The sequence below is a fragment of the Tamandua tetradactyla genome, chromosome 10 (assembly GCF_023851605.1).
Source record: "Tamandua tetradactyla isolate mTamTet1 chromosome 10, mTamTet1.pri, whole genome shotgun sequence".
Classification (NCBI taxonomy): domain Eukaryota; kingdom Metazoa; phylum Chordata; class Mammalia; order Pilosa; family Myrmecophagidae; genus Tamandua; species Tamandua tetradactyla.
In genome coordinates this window covers 60,644,075-60,665,825 of record NC_135336.1, presented here as the reverse complement: position 1 = coordinate 60,665,825, position 21,751 = coordinate 60,644,075, and the positions used below count along the sequence as shown (strand labels likewise).

Genomic DNA, 21,751 nt, shown 5'->3' with positions numbered 1-21,751 from the left:
ATGTACAAAAAAAAAAAAAAAAAAAAAAAAGAAGTCAGAATGAGGATAGAAGACCTTCACAGTTTAGTGCAAAGAGACCTAAGGCCTCAGGAAATCTCACTTGTTCACAAATACAGTGTTTTTCAACCAACCTAAAGATGATTGCAGTTTATTAATGAGTCATAAGATCAATTTACATAAGCCCTTTTTAAAAACAAACAAACAAAAATAGAATAGAAAATAATAGAACAGGAAAGGAGAATATGGAGAAAAGGAAGAGAAAAGAAAATGTCAGTACATTATAAAATGCAAGCTTTCATTTCTTGTGTATACGTTTTTGTGAAATGTGTAAAATTGTAAAATGCATTTCTTACTGTAGGCCACATCTTCAGATATCTGCAAATCATGCATTGAGTCATACAAGCTATGGTGAAGGTGGGTCTTGGTGAAATTCAGGGAGAGAACATGCAATAGCCAAAGCACTTACTTTCCCGTAAAATCATTACTATATAGAAAAGTTGTATTCAAACTGATCCAAAAAACCAAGTTGAAAGCCATGAGAATGTTCTGTTTAACAGTGAAGGAAAGTTTGACGCTTTGAGAAGGATTTCAACAAAATTACTAAAATATATTTTCAAAATTGTATGTCTTAAATTTCAGTTATCTTCAGCATTTACTTATATGGAGCATTTAATTTCCTAGATACCAGAAATATGTTATACAGTTCATTTTTACTTTTCCGAAACCATCGGTTTTAATATTAGAAAAGAAACAAGTCACAGAGCAGAAGCAATTTTATAATGGTGACACGGTGCTTAACGTAAGTATTAGATCTTACAGGGCTAATTAGCACTGCTGCGGGTGTTTGCAGTAATGGACTATAAAAGAAATCTTTTATATGGAAAATAGGGCTCATCATTGCTACACGCCCTTGACACTGAATGGTTATCAGGCTTGCGGCTGACTAAGATGCTAGATCTATTTTATATGGTACCATATTGTCTTTATAATGTACTCAAGTTGATAAAGTGGCAGATTCTGAGAAAATCATAATCATAAATCCCTGATTTAATAAACATATGAAAAGATTCCAAAGTATAGCTAATTAAAGGATGTTTACAAGAACTAACTCACAAATAAGTTGAAAAATACATTTTCTTAAAAATAATCATTGTTAAATATGTCATAGAGATTTTTTGCTTAATTTACATACATATGTAGACATTATTGATTGCATGAGGGATTCAGTATTTACTCAGTATTTCTTGATCTTTTAAGCAGGTATTAATATTCTGTGTTTAACACAGAAATGGAACATTAAGTATAGACAAGGCAAGGATAATTGTTTTGATTTAGCCCAAAGTCCTTGAGAAATTAAGTTAAGCATTTATGGCAATCTTGAATATTTTTCCTTTGGTTCTAAAATTTATTATTCCTTCAGGATCATAGCCATCTTATTTTGTCAAAGGACAATCATTTATTTGTTGTGCCGTAAATTGGTTAGAATTATCATAGCATAATTTCTGATATGACTGCTTTGATTCTCAAAACCACTAAAATAATCACCAATGAATACTACCTTATCATTAAAACGTGGTCCAGGATTTCACAGCACTCTCAAAAATGCCATTATTTTCAAGTCTTCTAAAGAGCACTTACCTCTTGCACATAGGTCATTCTCTTTTTAGGCTGGAAGCTTCTAAACTTGGAAGAAGTGCCTCGAAACTCAGAATCAAGTAGCGTGAGTGCAAATTAATCAGATAAAAAGAGGTCCGTTTTCTTATTTGTAATCAAGGTTTTAAATCTAATGGTACAGTTAACTTTTGACTTTGACTAAACTAAATCTAACTAAATCTACCCCTTCATGATATGAGATTCCCCTCACTCATGTTACTGCAATAATTAATTTTAGGAATTTACATGTGTAGGTAAACTTGGAATCACCGTTTCAACTTGCTATTTAGTGGAATAAGTAGGTTTGTATATTTCATTTCGAACTTGCTTATTTATTACTGCATTAAAATGTTTTTGACATCAGCTAAAGGTCTGATGATGATGCCTGAAGAGGGGTTTTCATTTTGATCTTTCTACAGTAATCATTGGGCTTCTCAAACTGCGAAAGAAAAAAAAAAACAGCAAAAGAAAACCAAAAACCCATTCCTTTCCTAAAAATAGTACAGATATGTAAAATGCCATCTTTATTCTGAGCAGGGACTGAGCCATGATAATAATGAGTGTAAAGCAAGAGTGAGCAGAGGGCAATGAGGAGAAAATCTAAGGAACACGTTGCCCTTTACTCTTTCACACTCACAAATGTACACAGGTATACTTACTAAATTAATTGGTATAAGTGACTACAACTAGCTGGAAATTCATTGGAAATAATAATATTTACAAGAGAAGTTACTTAAGAATTTCATTTATTTGGATGATTTCTTCAAGCTTCTCCTTCCTTTTTCTCTCTTCATTAGGAGCAAGAAAGACCTTCTGTGAAATCACTTGACTTAACTATTGACATTTATAGCCCATCCAATACCTTGATGTTTCAGTTCTCTGATCCTTCAAGTCCAATCATTGTTTTGTAAGCCCCATGTCACTCATCCTAAATTTTATCATTACCTCATTACCTTAAGAATCTCATCTTTTTCCCATTCATAACCTCTCATCTTTTCAGTTCACTAGTCAATTATATGTCCTCAAGACCTGCAATCCTGACTAATGAACCCACCATTTCACTATTCCCATTCTCTGAGTGAAATTTTTCCAAGAAGTTCAGTAATCTGCTGTTTTGCTTTCTTTCTTGAGCTCAAACTGTTGCTATACTCAAATCTCTCTGTAAAAGACTCCCGTCTTGCCCTCTCCCCTGACTTCCAATTTCTCATTTCCTTATTGCCAGATGGAGGTCACTATTATAATTTTTTTCTAGCACTTGATTTCAACGTATCCCAAACTGAAATCATCAACTTTCCCTTTCTGCAATATTTCAATCCATTTTACTTCTAGTTTATAGTTATTTGTCTCTTTGGTTGTTGTTTTTTTCCCTTCTTCTTCTTAGTACTAATAGTGTTCCTGTTATAAAGACTGACCAGCACAGAAAGAGTTTCTCCTCTCTTTTCTTTAAAATAAAAATACATATTTTGGTTCTAAAAAGTTGCGTCTACTTTACTTTATTATTTTCCCAAACTTCGTGTAGGACCTTATTATCTCTCTTCAGAACTGAATATATAGTCTTCATGTTGGATGTCAATTTCTTGATTTTTCACAGTAATATTCTTAAAGGAAACTCTGATCAGAAATGTTCCTAAGAATTCATAAGAAAGCATTTTCATTTTAAAGAAAGACTAAATTCTTAACCCTGGACTTTAAGCCCATTTTTCCCTATTTTAAAAGTTCTCACTTTTTTTTATGACATCTACCTAGTTAGAAAATTGAACTTTCCTATTTCTGTACTTCTGTTTGTGTGTGTGTGTGTTTATGTCCAAATTTTTCCTAGTGCATTTTACCTTTTCTTCCTATATTCTATGTCACCTTCTGTCTTCTGATCAACTACTTAAAAAAAAACCAACTTTTCACTATCAATTTTTTATCCTACAGATACTGTCTTAGGCCAAGCTATTTATGAGTATATTTCTTCCTGCTCTTTCATAAAAGTTTATGAAGTGTTGCATCTTGACTTTTTATTTGATTTCGCTTATGATTTAGTTACTGTATCAAGTGGTTTTTCCTTTACTCTTTCTTAATTTGTAATTTTAAGGCGATAACAATTTTGCTGATAATCTCTATTTTCTCTTCCTGGCATTCACCATAGTTAAATTAAACAGTATGGAGGGCAAGCAACCTACCCAATACTCTTAACACTCTTGAGTTGGAATCATCCATCTCTATCATTCAAAATCCCATAGTAATTAAAGATACTAGTCAATAATTCTTTCTTTTGTAAAGCCTGCTGTAATTCCATTAATTGTAGATGGTGAATCTTACGATGTTGATATCATCTTACATAGGCTACTTACGTGTCCTGCAAAAATTATGGTTGATGACACATATCTTAAATAAACTATTAAATTATTACATAAACAGAGAGACAGAAACTCATCTCATAGTCCCTGGTTTAAAAACTTGCACATATCTTTTATTGATAATTGCATAAACTTACAAAGTATCTAGTCAAGAACTCACACAGAGGTATACTTTGTTAAAGATAAATTCATATATCTCTTATTTGACTTATTTGAGTTTATTTTGTATTTATCTTTTAAGTAATAGGTGCAAACAACAACACCACCTAATATTTCTCCTCTGCCCTTCTCTTCTTCCTCAATACGTCTTTGTTAATCTTTGTGCTTTTAGGACCCAATTTCAGCCTAGTCACTGGGGAACTGCCTCGTCTAGAGTTCTCCCAGGATCCATTTACCCTTAAACCAAGAAGCTTTAAATCTGCAACTTTGAATTTTCTTTCCTGCCAACTTGTCAATCAACATACATTTAATTTCTGTCATTCCGTTCTCTAAAAATTTTCTAGTGTGACCACTGAGAATTTTATTCAAGAGTCTCAGGATTAATTTCCTTGGTTTAAGAATTTTTGCTTACAGCAGAAAAAGGTACCAAGATATTTTTGTAATTTCTCCTAACCTTTTCTAATGTTAGATTAAGAATATTGGAGAAAATAGAGAGGAATTAGGCTTTTGAAAAAATCCCCATGGTATTTAAAATTCAATCACATCTATTGCTCACCTGTGGAATTAAAGCCAGTAAGCACCTGCTTGTTGTTACATAGTTCATAAGGCACAAAGTTATTAACTATATATGTTCCTGTTTTGCCTTTCATCAAAGGAAAGATATGCATATTTGTAAATTTCTGTTTGTCTTTGAGCCCAAACAACATGCTTACTTGGATATTATTTCAGTGACTTATTTTTTTCTCTCATTTTGGAAAAGTAATTTTAATTTTTACAATATTAGTTTTATTTAGCATTAGAGCCCAGCATATATTGTGCTTAAGAAGGAAAAGACAAGGGAGAACCCAAAATGGATGCAACTGTTTGGGAAAAGGAAGGAACTAGAGTGTATATCTGTTCCAAATTTTGAAAGTCAATGATTTCACTTCTGCAAGGACACAGAGAAATCTTTTCCAAGGAGACTTATATTACAGGAATCACTTTTCTATAACTGCGCTGCTTCTTCTTTAGTTTTCTTCTCAGGTATGAGCCTAAAATAGAAGCTGAGAGCTATGAAGCCAAAGCAAGGGTTCCATTCTCTTTAATACCTAGGCAGTGAATGATCCCATAAACAGATGCCCCAAAGACTAACTGAGCAGAATACTTTCCACTTCAGTGGAAATTTGTAATCAGACTTATAGCTGGTTCAAGATTTTGAATAGCCTGGTGATTTGATAGGGTTGTGGTAATTTCTTCCAACTCTAATTTAAAAGTAAGGAATTGTTAAAGGTGGTGGAGAGTCTCTTATTAGATATGTACAAAACCAAACATTCAGATGACACTACAAAAAAATTAAGATAAAAACACTTCATTTTTTTAATATTCCTTCATCATCTTTAATAAAGGTACCATACCAATGCCAATAGTCAATGATAGGGGCTAAAAGGGCTGTGGGATTTTTCTTTTGCAGCAATGAAAATGCTCTCAAATTGATTGTTGTGATGAATGCACAACTCTGTGATTATACGGAGAGCCGCTGATTGTACACTTTGGATGGATTGTATGGTGTTTAAAAATAAGAACTGAGGCCTTGGAATACATGGAAATATTTCAGCATATGTACAAATATTTGGTTTCTTTTTGCACTTTTATTTTCTTGTTTTCTGTGGCCCTAGGAAAAACCTGCAAAAGTATCTGTGGGTGCATAGGAAAAAAAGTATATTTTCACGCTATAGATTTGGTAGACAGAGACACACATTAAATTTCACCTCACATGGATGATTTTAAGCTTTTATATATTTGATGTTTAAAAGGGGATCGCTCTAGGTTGACTCTATTAACATTCTCACTGCAGTGTTACATGATATCTGCCCAATACTGGTGTCCCTGTCTTGTTCATCCTGGTGTCTCGCTCTTACGCCTTCTCAGCCATATCACATAGAGACTGTAGACTGGAACCACTTTTAAAACGATCTCCTCTGGACGCCTGAACAGCAGGGAAATTGTTATTCATTTCTAGCAAGAAACTCAATCACTTCTGGGTTCCAATTAGAGAAAGCCTAGGGGCCCTCTTTATTAAGATGAAACACAAATTGTATCAAGGCTTGCTAAACCACTTAATATTCTTTATGGTGATGTTAAGAAGCTTGAACATTTTAAATTTTAATTGGGAATATGTGTAGGCTATTTTTACTCTATCCTTAAACTCTAGCCTCCATTTCACCATAATTGCATCTTATGGTGCTGACTCCGTCTTGCAGCCTTGAAAATTTACCACAGAATACGATCAAGCATTGTGCAATGTTTTGTGTCAGCAATGACTTAGACTGTGATAGACAGTTTTTATTTCGTTATTTCCGAAAAGAGTGAATTTTGTTAAGAAAAGTGTATTTAAATATAGACTAGAAACTTGAATCATTTATCTAGTTTTTAAATGACATTTTTATATACATAATTTTAAAATATATATCTAAACATAATTACATATTTGCAGAAGCCATTATGTTTTAAGAGGTGACTGTAAGCTGCAAAATGAACAAGGGCAGAGAAAAACCATGATAATTTGGGTTTTATCTTGGGGCCTGTTCTAGTTTGCTAGCTGCCGGAATGCAACATGCCAGAAATAAATTGGCTTTTAATAAAAGGGATTTATATCATTAGTTCTTCAGAGGAAAGGTAGCTGACTTTCAACTGAGGTTCTTTCGTATGTGGGAAGGCTCAGGGTGATTTCTGCTGGCCTTCTCTCCAGGCCTCTGGGTTCCGACAACTTTCCCGGGGGTGATTTCTTTCTGCATCTCCAAAGGCCTGGGCTGAGCTGCGAGTGCTAAGATGAGGTATGCTGAGCTGCCTGGGCTGTGCTATGTTGAGCTCTCTCATTTAAGCACCAGCCAATTAAATCAACTGTCATTCATAGCAGCAGGCATGCTTGCTAGCCGACTGCAGATGTAATCAGCAACAAATGAGGTTTACATACCATTAGCTCAGGTCCACAGCAAAAGAACTAGGCACCTTCACTTGGCCAAGTTGACAACTGAATCTAACTACCACAGGGCCCTATCTTGGTTGTATGGAAGTGAGTGGATAGATGCATATAATTATATGTACTTTTTAAAGTCATAACTTATACATCAAAAAGTATCGCCTCATAATATAGTAAGATACTTCCTTTGGGTAGTATTTTAAGGAGGTATCTTATAAAATTCAGATTATCCTTAATATAACTGTTATTTTGGTGTTGCACATTGTAAAATGAGAAGGACCACAACTTTTACTATTTTGACTATATGCAGTAAGTCATAGTTTTATTGTAACTGTTTTACTTCTTCAAGGGATTTTAAGGGATGTACATAGTGCAAGATTACTGAGGGTATCAGTTTTAAAATAAGAATTCATAAACTCCAATAGCCATTAGCAGATGTAGGATACATGAAGCAATTTGAGATGTATTAATGATTTGGCTTTTATTAATTTACTAGGAAAGTAAATTGTCTATGTAATTGGATATATAAACATATGTGTTTTTCCAATTGCTTTTTTGTATATCCAGTTTCTTCATTTTTTTATCGTATAATTCTCTTTGAGAAATTTCATGGAAACAGCTCTAATAAAATTGTCCTTTTCTTCTTTTCTTTCTCCCCCATTTTTTTTACTACTCACACCAAGCAATTCCTTTATCACATTATCAATCAATTTGATTCAATACTTTTTCCAATATTTATTATTATTTGGTTCACAACTTTCTTTCCTTTTATAAAAAAATTTCAATATATATATATATATTCTTCACTTTAAAAAGAATGCCATAATTATGGCATTACTTATCAAGTCCTTTGTTCTAATTGCATTTATATTAATAGCCTAAAAGTTCAACATATTTACCCAGTTAAAATTAAGGTTTTTTAAAGAATAATTTTCTATTGTGTGATAAAATCAGGTTTACATTAGAAAATGTTGTCATGAAAGAACTTGAAAAATATTGATCTTTTTAGAAAGCAGGAGATAGTGGATGAAACATATACTATGAAATCAGGCTAGGATTTGAGTATATGTCTGAAATTTTATATTCTGACATACATTATTCTAAGATTAATTAATATGTATAATTATCTATAAAAATGCTCTTTTGAAGATTATAGACTATACATGAAGCACCTAGAATAACCACCATTATCAACACATGGTAGTAGAGATCATTAACAATCATTTTTATCATTTATATTTATAAAAGACTGAGAAATGCCTGGAAAGCAGAACTCCATGGTTCATTTATCTTTTTTCACTAAAGGCAAATTTGAGACAGGAATTCTTTCAAGTATTTTATTAGAAGAGAACCTTCTGGAAAAGCCTAAGGGTATGGAAAAGGCAGAAGAAAGGGGGAGATGCTTCAGGCAGTTTCATTTAAAGTTGTTCCCCTTCATGGCCCCAAGTAAAGGATATAATTCTAGATATTTCAGGAAAAGGCTGCTCTGAAATAGCCCAAGGCTAATATTCCAGAGATTAGCAGGTGTGACCCATTTAGCAACAACACCTGGGGCAGTTATTACCCCAATAGTCAGCGATAATTGCTACAATGTCTCAACAAAATATTTCCTCAATACATATCTGCTTAATTAAGTAAATTAGAATTACCATTCAGCCAAGGAGGTTTAAGTGGGTCCAGGGTGATGTTTCGTTTGGCATTTTATAGAATTTATGACATGGTTATGCACGTAAAGGTTGTTTAATATTTCTTACTTGCTTGATTTTACTTAATTCACAGAATATGTAACTTCTCTTATTTTTCCTGTCTATATGCATGTTTGAACCTAATAGGCCAGAACCTGTTTTGTGGACAAAGGATGGTGGAGAGTTACCAGACCCTGACCGAATGGTTGTGAGTGGTAGGGAGCTAAATATTCTTTTCCTGAACAAAACGGATAACGGTACATACCGATGTGAAGCCACAAACACCATTGGCCAAAGTAGCGCAGAGTATGTTCTCATTGTACACGGTGAGTACCTTTGTGAAAATATTACACCTGAAAGTATAAATGGCATGATAGCTGTTTAACTTTATCAAACTCTTGGGAGTAATAAAAATTAAGCAGGTTGTCGCTTTTTTTTCAGAAGGACTTCTTATAAGTATAAACACTTCCAAGATCTATGACTAATAAATTCCAAGTCAGACTAGTAAAATAAAATTACAATATACACTACAAATACAAACTATTTCCATGAAAAGTCTTCTTTCAATATTAATTTATTTGCTTAATTTTGGGTAGTGACTAGGAAATTCTATTAATGATTGTCTTTAAATTTTACAGATATATGCTGTTAGTTCTAATTCAAAATCATGAAAACTCTATTTCCCATAAGTTGTTTTGGTCATATTACCATAAAATACCGTTACTATAACTGGTTTCAAAGAAAGATTAAATGTCATTGAAATACAGCTAAAATGGGTGTACAGAATGAATGGCATTAATTTCTCAGGGACCGTAATTTCAAACTTCCACAGCAGATTATTTTTCCAGTGCACTTATCTCCCATTGTGGGTAAATAACAAAATGGCAGAAATAACAATAACCAAGAGTGAAGAGAATCTCTGTTTTACCCAACCTCCTAACACCACATATTTATAAGATAGTTATAACATATTGATAGATGGGGGTGAACTTTTATGTGATTGATAAATATTCCCACAAACAAAATTAAGCAAGGTTCTTTATTGCAAGATATTCCAGTGTTTATTTTATATGGCAGGGTACACTGTGAATCTCTGAGAGAGAAAAAAAAAGCATTAGAGAGGGTTACATTTTTCCACATATATTTGACGAAGGAAACCTTTCCCGAGACTAATATTGTGCTCCACACCATATTAAAATTTCTGTAATAATATTGTGTAAGGCATGATGCTGTTAAGAATTTCACTAGATCTTAGGAATTATTGAGAATGTAAGTTTATTTGATATATCTCCTAAGGGTCTTACTATATAACACTGTAAGAATCATGGACTAGTACTAGACTTTTCCCAAAAAGAATTTTGGAGGTAAAATCTAATTATTTGTAAATCTAACACTAAACCCCAATGACATTTAACTGTAGGGGGAAAGAAGAATCAATTTGTATTACTTTTCCCAGGTATTTTTTTTTTCAGGCCAAAATGAGGGACAAATGTGATATTAAGTTTGAATACAACTTTCCTGTTCAAATTAGTTTATATAAAATCTCTCACTTCTTAATACCACTTTGGTGGAATAGGCAAATAGAGGCACCCGCGTAGACTTGGTCCTCATACAAACTTCTTGAAAATAGTTGGCCTGAGAGTTCAATTTCTCGTATCTTCTAAATTGTGCAAAATTAAGCTTTGGCAAAAGGTTAACCTACTCAAAATGGGCTGATAAATTAAAATTAAATGTAAACCTCCATAGTCATATCTTGCCAGTCCTACCGCCAAAGAGAATGAAACAGCCACTGAGTATGCCAAGAAGAGGAGTTAGAACTTTGGAGTAAGATCCGAGAGTAGCTTTTAGTCTGTGCTGACCTACACATTTAGAAGACACAGTCATATAGTATGGTCTGATTCATCCTTAACTTTCTAATTCTCTCACCTAACGGTTTCTAGGAACCTGGGGGCATGTTGCATAGCATGTCACATTGAGTTGAAAGCAATACAACATGCAAATATAGAAAATTAGGAGGGAAGTGACAGATAAAAGCAATATATTTAGATGGAAAGCATGTCATCCATTTCTTTCAAGTAATTCAAGGAAGGGAAAATTCATATGTTTTTCTAGTGTTTGCAAGCTAGCCAACAGCATGGTTTCTTAAATAGCCAAGCTACTTTTAGATAGTTGGCAGTTGACATGTTTCTAATAAATACTTCTCTAAGCACTTTATGAGAAGTCATTTTGGGCACTGTTTTTTGAACTACAATTCATCAAAAGCACTCCATGGATTAATGCTGCTCATGCTGCTAGATAAATGTTGGGAAGTTTAACAGTAGTTTACCTAGGATTATTGACAGAAGTAATGAAAGGCTTGATGAAACAGTGAAACCATATTATGCTGTGTTTAAAACGGGCTCCAATTTGGTTCATTACAAACTGAAGTCTTATTTTTTTCCCCTTTGCATGCTGGGTATAGTGTTTCATTAGTCATTGGTTGTATAAATATAAAAAGCTACTCTCTCCTGTTAATGGTTTGGTTGATTCAAAACCCTACTAAATGATGAAATCCAAGTGGCATTTCGATCTATATTGAATGCTGTATGCATTTCGAAATGGAGTGATAAGTGATCATTTGTGAGAACTTCACCCTTTTATCTTTTACACCAAAGTTGATTTTACATTAACTGTGATAATTTAATATAGCCCTAGCACAGAAGGGTTTTTCATGAGCAGAGAGCCCGGTATTTGACTCTCTCACAGTTGCCTCGGTTCTATTGATTCTTAACTTGATGTAGGTCTGAGCACTTTGCTGTGAAATCATCTGTTATCTAGATGCCATCCTAATGGTTAGATTTTATTGTTTGGGTGTCAATGGAAGTACATTATTTAAATTTTATCACATTTAATTGTTAATGGCACTGAATTTTGTGTCATGGAAACTGGATGTACTCTCCGTACCCTCTTCTAATTGTACCTTTGTAAATTTCAACATTAGAACTACAGATAATAATTTGAAACTGCCAGTCTAAAAATCACCCTCAGTAAAAGGCCTAATGAAATTCAGCTAGAGATACCTGTAGGATAAAGCTAGCATTTAAGAAGCATTTGCATGATGTAGGTTCCATTAGGATGGAAGCTGGCATTTTTCATGAACAAGTTCAGCAATGGAAAACTAATATTTTAAATTGGTAGCTGTAGTTATACTTATTTATACCTATGGACATAATAGTTTCTTCTTTTTGCTTCATTATAAAATTGTTGGAATCCCTCTCATGTTATCATTAGTATCAGTCTATTTATTTATTCACTATGGCTCATTAGTTCTGTATGTTTAATTGCCTTGAAATATTATGTTGTTTTTTTTTCCTGTCCTTACCATTTGCAGAACTCAGATCAGGAGAATAGTTCATTTATTCACCAAATACTGAGTGTAAAGGCACTATGGGAGATGAAAAGGTGAATATCACTAATGGAGCTTATAGTTATGGGAGATAAAAACAATCAAATAATTTTAACACGAAGTAGAAGAAAAGCTATAGGTAGAAGCTATAGGTATATAATTATGCAGATGTTCAGAGTCTATGAGTGTATAGTCCAAGCATTTAAAAAAATTGGTAATAATAAAACAAATGACATAGATCATGAATGGGATGTATCCAATTCAGTGTGTAGTATATACATGTGCAATAAATTGCAAGTACTATTATTGTTATATTGCTAGTATCCTTTATTATAAGAAGGACAATTCTGATCCAATATTCTGGTATGAAACTTACCCAAAATTACATACCCAGAGGTCATTTACATCATAAATTAAGCTAATCCTATTGAAGGACAATAAAATTCTAAATTCTTGGTAGCTAAGCAAGGTAGAAGACCTTAAAACTTCAACAGCATTGCAAACTAATAATATAAAGTGCAAGGTAAAATTTATAATGGTCTTTGTTTCTCTAATGCAACAGTTCAGGGAACTTAGCTAAAATATCTTCTCCCCAGGTAAAACCATCCAGACCTGTGTCTTCCATTATAAAAAACATAACAAAAACCTATACAAGAAATAGCTTAATGAAATTATTAATGGCCTTGGACTTATTTTATTTTGTGGTTTGGAAGCAATCCAAGTGTTTACATTTATTAGTTCACAACTTATTAAAACACACACACACACACAAACACTTTTTTGAAATTATCCAGAAAAAAATCCTCAACTTATCCCTTCTCAATTTGCCATGTCTTTTACATTTGTGTAGAAATCATAGCAACTCCCCAAAATAGAAAAAGATGGGCAGAGAAGCAACTCTTTATTTCCTCCTCCACCTTCAGTGCTCCCCCAGGATTTGAGAAAAAAATATAGGAATCCAAACAAAGAGAAAGTGAGCCACTTATTTCTTCTTTTACTAGTAGCTGTACTAACTCTGGCAGATTCGGATTGTAGAAGAGTACCATAAAAATAGGGAGTCAGATGAAAACTTCAGGGAAAGACTGGGGTTGGAATTGTGTCAGACAGTCATACCAGAGTTGAGAGGTGCAATTCCAGGGAGTTTTTCATGATAGCTCCCCTCCCGCTTCAAGTTTACTCTTCCTATTTCCAGAGCGACCCTTAGATGAGACTTGAAATTCTTTTGCTGCTACTCTAATTTATAGCCCTACTTCATTATTTTTCTACTTGTGTGAATAAGCTTTTGTGATAAGTCATTATGTTATATTATCTTAATGCCTGTTATCCTTCTACTCTTATTTTGAATGAGATTGCCCAGTACGTACTTTTCCACATCTTCACTTTTATTTATGTGTACATATTTTGCTTTCTTTTTCTGGTGATTTCATATCTACAGTCCTATAAAGACAAGTAAAATGTCCTGTAACTAGTTTTATCATAAGAGGAAGTGAAATAGCATCCAAAGTTGGCTTATATTTCTGCAATGCCAATCGGTTTTCTCATAGTTACCGACTTGATATCTCTAAAATATCACTTGACACTTATGGCATGTTTTGTTTATTTGTTCTTGTATCTATTGATATAAATATTGATGAAAATATAATATTACCTTTTTTATGTTTGCAAGATAATTTACCTCAGAAATAGCACATATATTGAATAGGTTCCATAACATTTTAGTGTTAGATGGTAGGAGGCATTATAAAAATAATGTTTTGGATTTTTAATTTTAATAAAAAGAGACTATTACAGCTATGCAAGTCTGTGTGTTTTGCTCTAGTGAAAGGTATCAAGCTATCAAATGTGCCTTTCTAGCTTTTAAGAATCAATATGACTGCTTCTTTCATTTCACTCAGCTTTTATTGTTCATAATAAATGTCAAAAGTACTCAGAGACAGAAATTTGTACACACAGATATTGCAGACAGCAGCATCAAGTCAAGTTTCCAATTTGTTGTTCTTTTAGATATATATCCCTTTACGAAACTGTAGATAAAGGCAGGTTCGCTTCCATAGTGGATGCCGATTCTCCATTTCAGTTGGCTTGTTTACCATGCGAGAGAGGCAAATTGAATCTTGGAGGACAGTCTTTCTTTGACTTTAACAAGCATTTTAAATTGACCTGTCACTGACTTAAGATATTTAACTGATATGTAAAGTACAAATTCAGTTTTGTGGGGTTATTGATATTTTAACTTAAATTTAGCAAAACAATTAATTCCTTACTTGTAAGGTATTAATAATTACCTAATACACAGGTAAGTGCAGCAATAATTGTAAAGCAGATAAGGAATCTCATCAAGTAATATTCTATATTTGTTTGTTTTTATTTCTCTTACAAAGCAAAATGTACAGAGCAAGTATGATTATTAAATATACATTCTCAAGTCTTACAGTATAAACTTGAATGTTTTCTAAATAAACTCATTCATGTCATGGTTATCCATAATTTGAAAACTAATGAGAATGCTCATCACTTTAAAATGTAGAGTACACGTCTGTGCAAATCTGCTAAACTGAAAAGTTGGCACTCTTGGAATACTTTTGAAATTATCAAGCAACAAAGACATTGTGAGACTACATTAATTTTTTCACCTGGTTGTTCTGTTTAGCAAGGTGATGCTTACAGATCACTATGGAACTGAGAGAGAATCTTTGACTCCTATGGGTGGGTGGGGAGTAAGAAAGAGAAACTTGGATTATGGACAGATGTAACAGCCTAGTGAACATTAAAAAGGGATTCAGCTAAAATCTGTTCCCTCACATAGGAACAGATCGACCAGTTGGTAAATTAATTCTGTGTGCTCATAATGAACGTTTTTCTCCTTTGGAGAAGCTTTCTTTAGAAGCATATATAGAAAATATGCAACGTAGGAAGTAAAATAAGAAAAAGGCATCCACATGAAGCAACAAACAGTGCACTAACTGACAAACCCTATGGTTGCTGCTCTCATCTCTGATTAAGAGTTTCCAGGCAGTAAGGCAAGTTGGATGACTCCTAAAACAGCACCTTCTTTAATTGCTGAGATAAAACGTATCATTTATGGGCGTGAATAAGCAGAGAGAGCAGTGAAACCTGTAGAAAAGGGGAATATCTGGCTGTATGAATAAGCTGTTGAACTCTGCAGAGACAAAAGTGGACTGGGATAAAATAGTAAGACAGGAGCACTGTTTATACTAGAATATATATCAAAAGTTGTATATGTGAGAGTTTATATGTAAGTGCACTCACTGAGTTGATGCTTAATTCCATCTCTTTGTTTTAAGATAAACATGAATTGGGTAAATTAAGGTTTTGGCTTTTAAAGGAACAAATCTGTTCAGAGATTCTACTTTGAAATAAATGTTTCTAAAGTAACTAGGTGGATCACTGAGTATAAAACGCCCACAGCATCCCTCATTCCTGCCTGAAAGGAGGAAAGAGTCAATTGCTCAACAATCAATATCCTCATTTTTAAAGTCTTTTTTTTACATTATATACAGTATTTTCCATCAACAGTAACACATAATAAAATAAACAAAACAAAAGGATAGAACCTTCGGCATTCGGGTTTTCTAGATTTGTTTCTGTGAAATTAAGTTTTGGTTGTAGCTTTACAAAGAAAGTGCAGAGCTCTTCTACCCAAGTATATGTGCATTAATTAATTGGCTAACTTGTTAGAGAATAAAAGCAATATCCAGTGGCCTATGGGGAAACACTGGCATAAGTTTTCAGAAACAATGACATGCCGATATAGAAGATATAGATTTTACATAAAACCTTCTTTGTAGCTTCTTACAATATAGTTTTTGTAAACATTTTAAGAACATTTCATATGTTTGTTCTAGAATCTAAGAATCCTTGATTGATCTCTACCCTTCTTTCCAATTCAACAGAAAGTTCTGATGACATTACTTCCAAACCATTGCCCTCAATATGTCTACTTCTCTCAACCAATCTCTGAGGCTTGGACTACTGAAATATTTGCTAATGGACTCCTTACATACTTCCACCTCTCCAATCTATTTGCCACATAGGTGCACTATATAAATGTTTTAAGTGCATGTCACTCCATTTCTGTCCACCTTTTAAATTTCCCCAAATGCATTTCATCACACTTAGTGTGAAATCAAAATCCTTATTACCCTTGCTTACCAAGCCCTGCATAATGTGGCTGCTACCTACATCCGTGACATCTCTTAGCCCTCTCCCCAAACTTAACCTCAGTATCCCTGGCCTTCTTTCAGTCCTACTAAGAGATCAAGCACATTCCTTTTTTAGGGACTTTGCTTCTGCCTGGAATTCTTGTCCCTGGATAATAAGGAATGATTCCAGGAATATTGTTTGTTGTGAGGATGGTTTCTTGTCACTGATCTCAGATTAAATGACTCTTATCAGAGGACCCCAATTTAAAGTGGACTCCAGCTCTATAATACTTTCACTTCATATTAATTATTTTAATACAATTCATTAATTCATATTTAGTTTATTTGGATATTTGGTGGTATATGTATAACATAAATGTGTGGGAATATGCACATATATTATATTTATATATGTATATATATATGCATGTATATATATTCTTTGTCCACCTTCTCACTAGATGTGACTTCCTTTAAAGCAGAAATCTTATGGATCTTGCTTATATCCGTATGCCTAGCTCTTAGAACAGTGTCTACCAAATAGTAGGTACTCAAAAATTTTTTTAATGATTGAATTTCTCTCTCTGTTTCTTCACTTTTTTGAGAAGAAACTTAATAAAATTTTATACACACACACACACACACACACACACACACACACACACACACACACGCAATACCTGATTTCTGTGGCTGGCTTTCCTCAACACTGGATGTCTGAAAATCTTTAGTGGAAAAAGTCTTGAAATCTAGAAATCACCACCCAGGTCTCTCCTGAATGAGCAAAATAAGATTCATATTTGAGACTTCTTGGTTACCCAAATCACAGTCTTCAGCTTTCATCACACAGTGGGAGAAGAAATGGGACATGTTGATTGGCAGTCCATATGTAAACGGTGCCTTATAGAGTTAAGCAGTATATAACATGCACAACTGTGATTACAATAATTAATATTTCTAATGCAAACCTTCAAAATTAGAGGAGTTATGCAATTGAGTTCTTTTTAAGATTCAATGATTATTTCTAATATTTTTAGTTCCTAGCTAGTTGAATATTAGAATTGTTCTTTGGAATCCTCTATCATTTCTCACAAAGATAGCATCTGTATATAGCTGATTACAAAACTTATCTGAGATATGGCCTGAAATTTCACACTACAATGCAGTAGAATTGAATATTTTACTATTTCAGAAAATGATTCCTGAGTATCTACTATATACAAAATACTGGGCCAGGCACTGGGAACCCTATAATGAATAAATGCAAGCTCCCTTCAGGCCTACACTTCTTAATAAAAGATCAAAATCTATTATTCTATGATGCAATTTCAGAGATGCTTTCAAGGATCCTGTTACATGTAATATTCCAGGAGACTTATCCAGGAGAGTATGGCATTCCACCATTAGAAATAGTCTACTTTGACTAAATTGTTGACTTCTTTATTGAGACCATATTTTAATTGTAAATACTCTGGGAAAGTTTACCAATTTATGTCACTAATTTCTTGTGAGAATCAGTTTACTAAATAAGATTTCTTCAAGTTAAGAAAGCTCTGGCTCCACCTGAGAACACTTGATTTGCCTAGATGCTATGAAAAAATAGGACACAGTGGCTTGGCCTAAACAATAGGAATTTATTTGCTCATAGTTTGAGACTAGAAGAAGTCCCAAATCAAGACATTAGCAGATTTGCTTTATCCCTCAAATCTGTAGCTTGTATCTCTGTCTTCCATCACAAGGCAATACCCACACCTTTCTTTAGCTCTTCAATCTCCATAGACTTCTGACTTCTTCCAATGTGGACTTGTCCAGCTCACAATTTTTGTTTTTTTTTCTTTATGAGACTTCCACTAATATCTATTAAGACCCACCATGGTTCAGTTAGGCTGCCTTTTAAAGTTCCTGTTTTAATGGGTTCACATTTGTAGGGACAAGGATCAGGATTAAGAACATGTGTTTGCTGATATATATATATATATGTATCTGTCATATATGCATATGACAATACTACACTTTCTTCATTAACTTACCTCTATTGTAAGTCTTAAAATTGGCTAGAATGCAATACTAGTGGTCAATAAGAGGGATGAGTAAGGGATATGGGATATTTGGGATTTCTATGTTTCTTTTTCTGGAGTAATTCAAATGTTCCAAAAAATGATCATGGTGATGAATATACAACTATATGATGATAATGTGAACCGTTGATTGTATACTTTGGATGGATTATGTGGTACATGAATATATATCAATGAAATTACATTTAAAAAGAGGAACATGTGTCAGGGTACAGAATTCAGTCTGCCACAGGGGTACAGGTAATATGAGGGCATATTAAGTAGGAGTTCAGTATTTGCTTCTTCACATTCTGTTTGACATTATTCTTTGTCTTTATTATGGATTGCTTTTTATTGGCATGTGAAAGTGGATCTATTTATTAATATGCAAGTTCAAAAATGCCTGTAAATAGTTGTTGCTGGTTTTCTTAAATTATAGGACAGCAAGTTTATAATAATAGTCTTTGAAACATTTCCATATTTTACTTTAATTTTCATTTAACTGAGCTTTAGTATTGCAACATTTAATGCTGTATTTGGATGCATTTTACTACCTTTTAAAAATTGGCAGCCAGCCAAAATATATGTGAAAATTAGAATTCACTAAAATTAGTGTGGTGTAACAACTTCCAATTTCAGTTTAATGAGAATTTTTTTCAAAGTTTTATGTCTTCAGTAACATAGTCCTCCCACCTCCCTCCCCCAGTAAAGGTAGAACAGTTTAGTTATGCCCTGAGGATATTTGGTTCACAATTCTGTAAGCCACAGTTATTCTTATATAGCATTTATATGCAGGATAAGAAGAACAAAGATAAACAAAGGAAATATTCCTTGTTAAGTTTCTAGGTGAGAAAGCTATACAGTAACATGAATATAAAACATAGTATGAGTGAAGGAACTGTTTTATGGAATGAAAGGTGAACCCTTGAAAAAATAAAATGAAACGGAGAACATTTAAAAGAGGTTTTAATAGTCAACATATTATATTTAAATATAGGTGGCTTGATACAAAGAATAACTTTTCTAAAAGGTTCACATTAAAATTTATATTCATCACCTTCAAATTAGAAGTATTTGATTTATAACATGAAGCATCATATGAATTTATTTCATTACATTTTTGAACCTGAACTACAACCCTTAGAGTCTTGTTATATCCCCTGAGGTCTTGTGCAAAAAAATTGCATTTACAATTTTCATAAGAGGAGAAGATGTCGTGTTTTTTTGACATCAACTATGCCCCATAACTGGTTAAGAACCTGGCCAAAAGAACTTACATAAATGGTCAGGTCCAAATTCTTTATTTTGGGATGAAAGTGCATGGATACATAGAGGTTATGCTACCTGCAAACTACCTCTCACCTCTTTTGCAACAGAATTTACTCCCAAAATCCAAATTACCTAGATTTATACATTTTTTCTACTATATCACCCTTCCCCTCTGTATATTCATATTTGATCTCAGGTTTTCTTTGGATGGTTGACAGCAATATTCTCCCACAGGAAACATACATCCTCACAAACTCAATGTTTTTGGCCAAATCATCTGATTTATGTTTATGTAGAAAGAGCTCAGAACAGTGGACTAGATGGAGCTAAGCAATGTAGAATCATCCATTTCAAAGACATTTTTTTCCTACCTTAACATTTCTATTACTTTTGCCAGTTTGCAATGTAAAAAGGAATTTTAAAAGAAAGAAAATACACATTATCCCCCAAAGAACAGACTGATTTTATTCATAAACTTTTCTTGTAATTACATAGAGCTGTCGATTACCACCTACAGTTTGAAATTGCAGTCCTTTCCATTTTTCAAGTACATGTGTGTTTTATTATTATTATTATTACACAAGGTTTCCATTTAGTATTTGAAACTAGCAGAAGCTATCAGAAGGATGAAAATGGATTCATTCAACTCTAATTTTTAAAAGTGTTCTTTTTTGTGAAGCAGATGAAATTATCATATGACTCTTGCCTCTTGAGGAGGGGGCAAGCCTGGTGAGTTGAGGCCTTGTCAACTTGGTGGTGTCATTTCAGTAAGAAAAGTGTTGGTACTGCTGTGCATTTTTATGATACACTCTAAATAGGACGCTAGACAGAGCTGAGTATAATGGGAGCAAATAAACTTCCTTCTTTTTAGCACGGGCAAGGCAAATACCGTAAATCTTGCCATTGCTTCCAAGGCAATACAATTTAGCACCAAGGAGGTTAAGGATGTCTTATTGTTTTTAAGGAAAGAAAATGTGAATAGTTTCAATCAGAAAGACACTTTTTACCTTAACATTTCTAATATATATCAAGTTCTCATCCTTAGGCATCTTCACTAACAAGTCTTGGTTCAGATTCACTCTTGATTTCCCTGGGACCAACCTGGGTGTTGGGCGGGGGGGGGGAGGTAGTGACATAAAGTAGGAAGGAAGTAGACATAATAGATTCCAGGCTAAATGGTAGTTTTTCTCCCTATTGAACATTAGTCCTTGGAGAGAAACAAGCACCTCTGCTACCGGGACACTTTATACTTAATTTTGATTCAAAAATCCATTCTGAATGGGCCAGAATGCCATTTTTGAAAAGGGAAACTGCCACAAAGCAGAACAGGTTGACAAGTTAGAAATTATTGTACACTGTATTTGTGGAGAAAAGAACATACCCTTAACCTGAAAAGCTCGTTATTGCAGAAAAGGTGCTGTACCACTCTTCAGTTTATTGTATACAGCACTTGTTGGTAGTGATTTCATTTTGACAAGGTTACACAGGATTTGTTGAGCTCTAATAAGCTACAGTGACAAAATATGATAGCATTTTTTAAAAATTCCCTCATTAGGATGTGAAAAATGTATACTTTTCTATCATTTTGAATTGGATGGTGTGATCTAGGGCTATAATATGTTTAAAAACATTGAAAATGTGCAGTCATATTCTAAGATTTTCTGGTATTCTGAATTTATTTTTTTATTATCATTTAGACTTGAAGATCATTATCAAGATTCAAAATCTCAAAATCACCTCATATATGATAAAAGGAGAAAGGGGGTGATCATTTGCAAGGATTAACCATATAAGGCTCAATTGCTGATTCCTGCTATTAAAAAAACATTCTTATTCCCTATTTATTGATATCATTGTTTGCTGTTATCAGTAGGAGTATTATTTATAAAACCCATGCTAAATTCAAAGGATAGGTCAGGCCCCCTGAAGTTGCAAAGCAACATACCTTATCTTATCATCTAAATAGTCCAAGAAAACAAATTCAAGTGATTTGTGATGCATGCCAAATGAATCTTAAAATCTCTCAGCTTTCAACCGATGATGTCATAAAGAGCTTTTGACGGGTATATTGTGTAC

At 33.5% G+C, this 21,751-nt stretch overlaps 1 protein-coding gene across 1 annotated transcript in view; it reads left to right on the top strand.

The window, feature by feature from the left end:
- Positions 1–21,751, top strand: part of CADM2 (cell adhesion molecule 2) — a 171,687-nt gene that overhangs the window by 62,298 nt on the left and 87,638 nt on the right. The window contains exon 5 of the mRNA XM_077117620.1: positions 8,949–9,127. Within this exon, the coding sequence (XP_076973735.1) occupies positions 8,949–9,127 (179 nt within the window). The remainder of the gene's footprint in view (positions 1–8,948; positions 9,128–21,751) is intronic.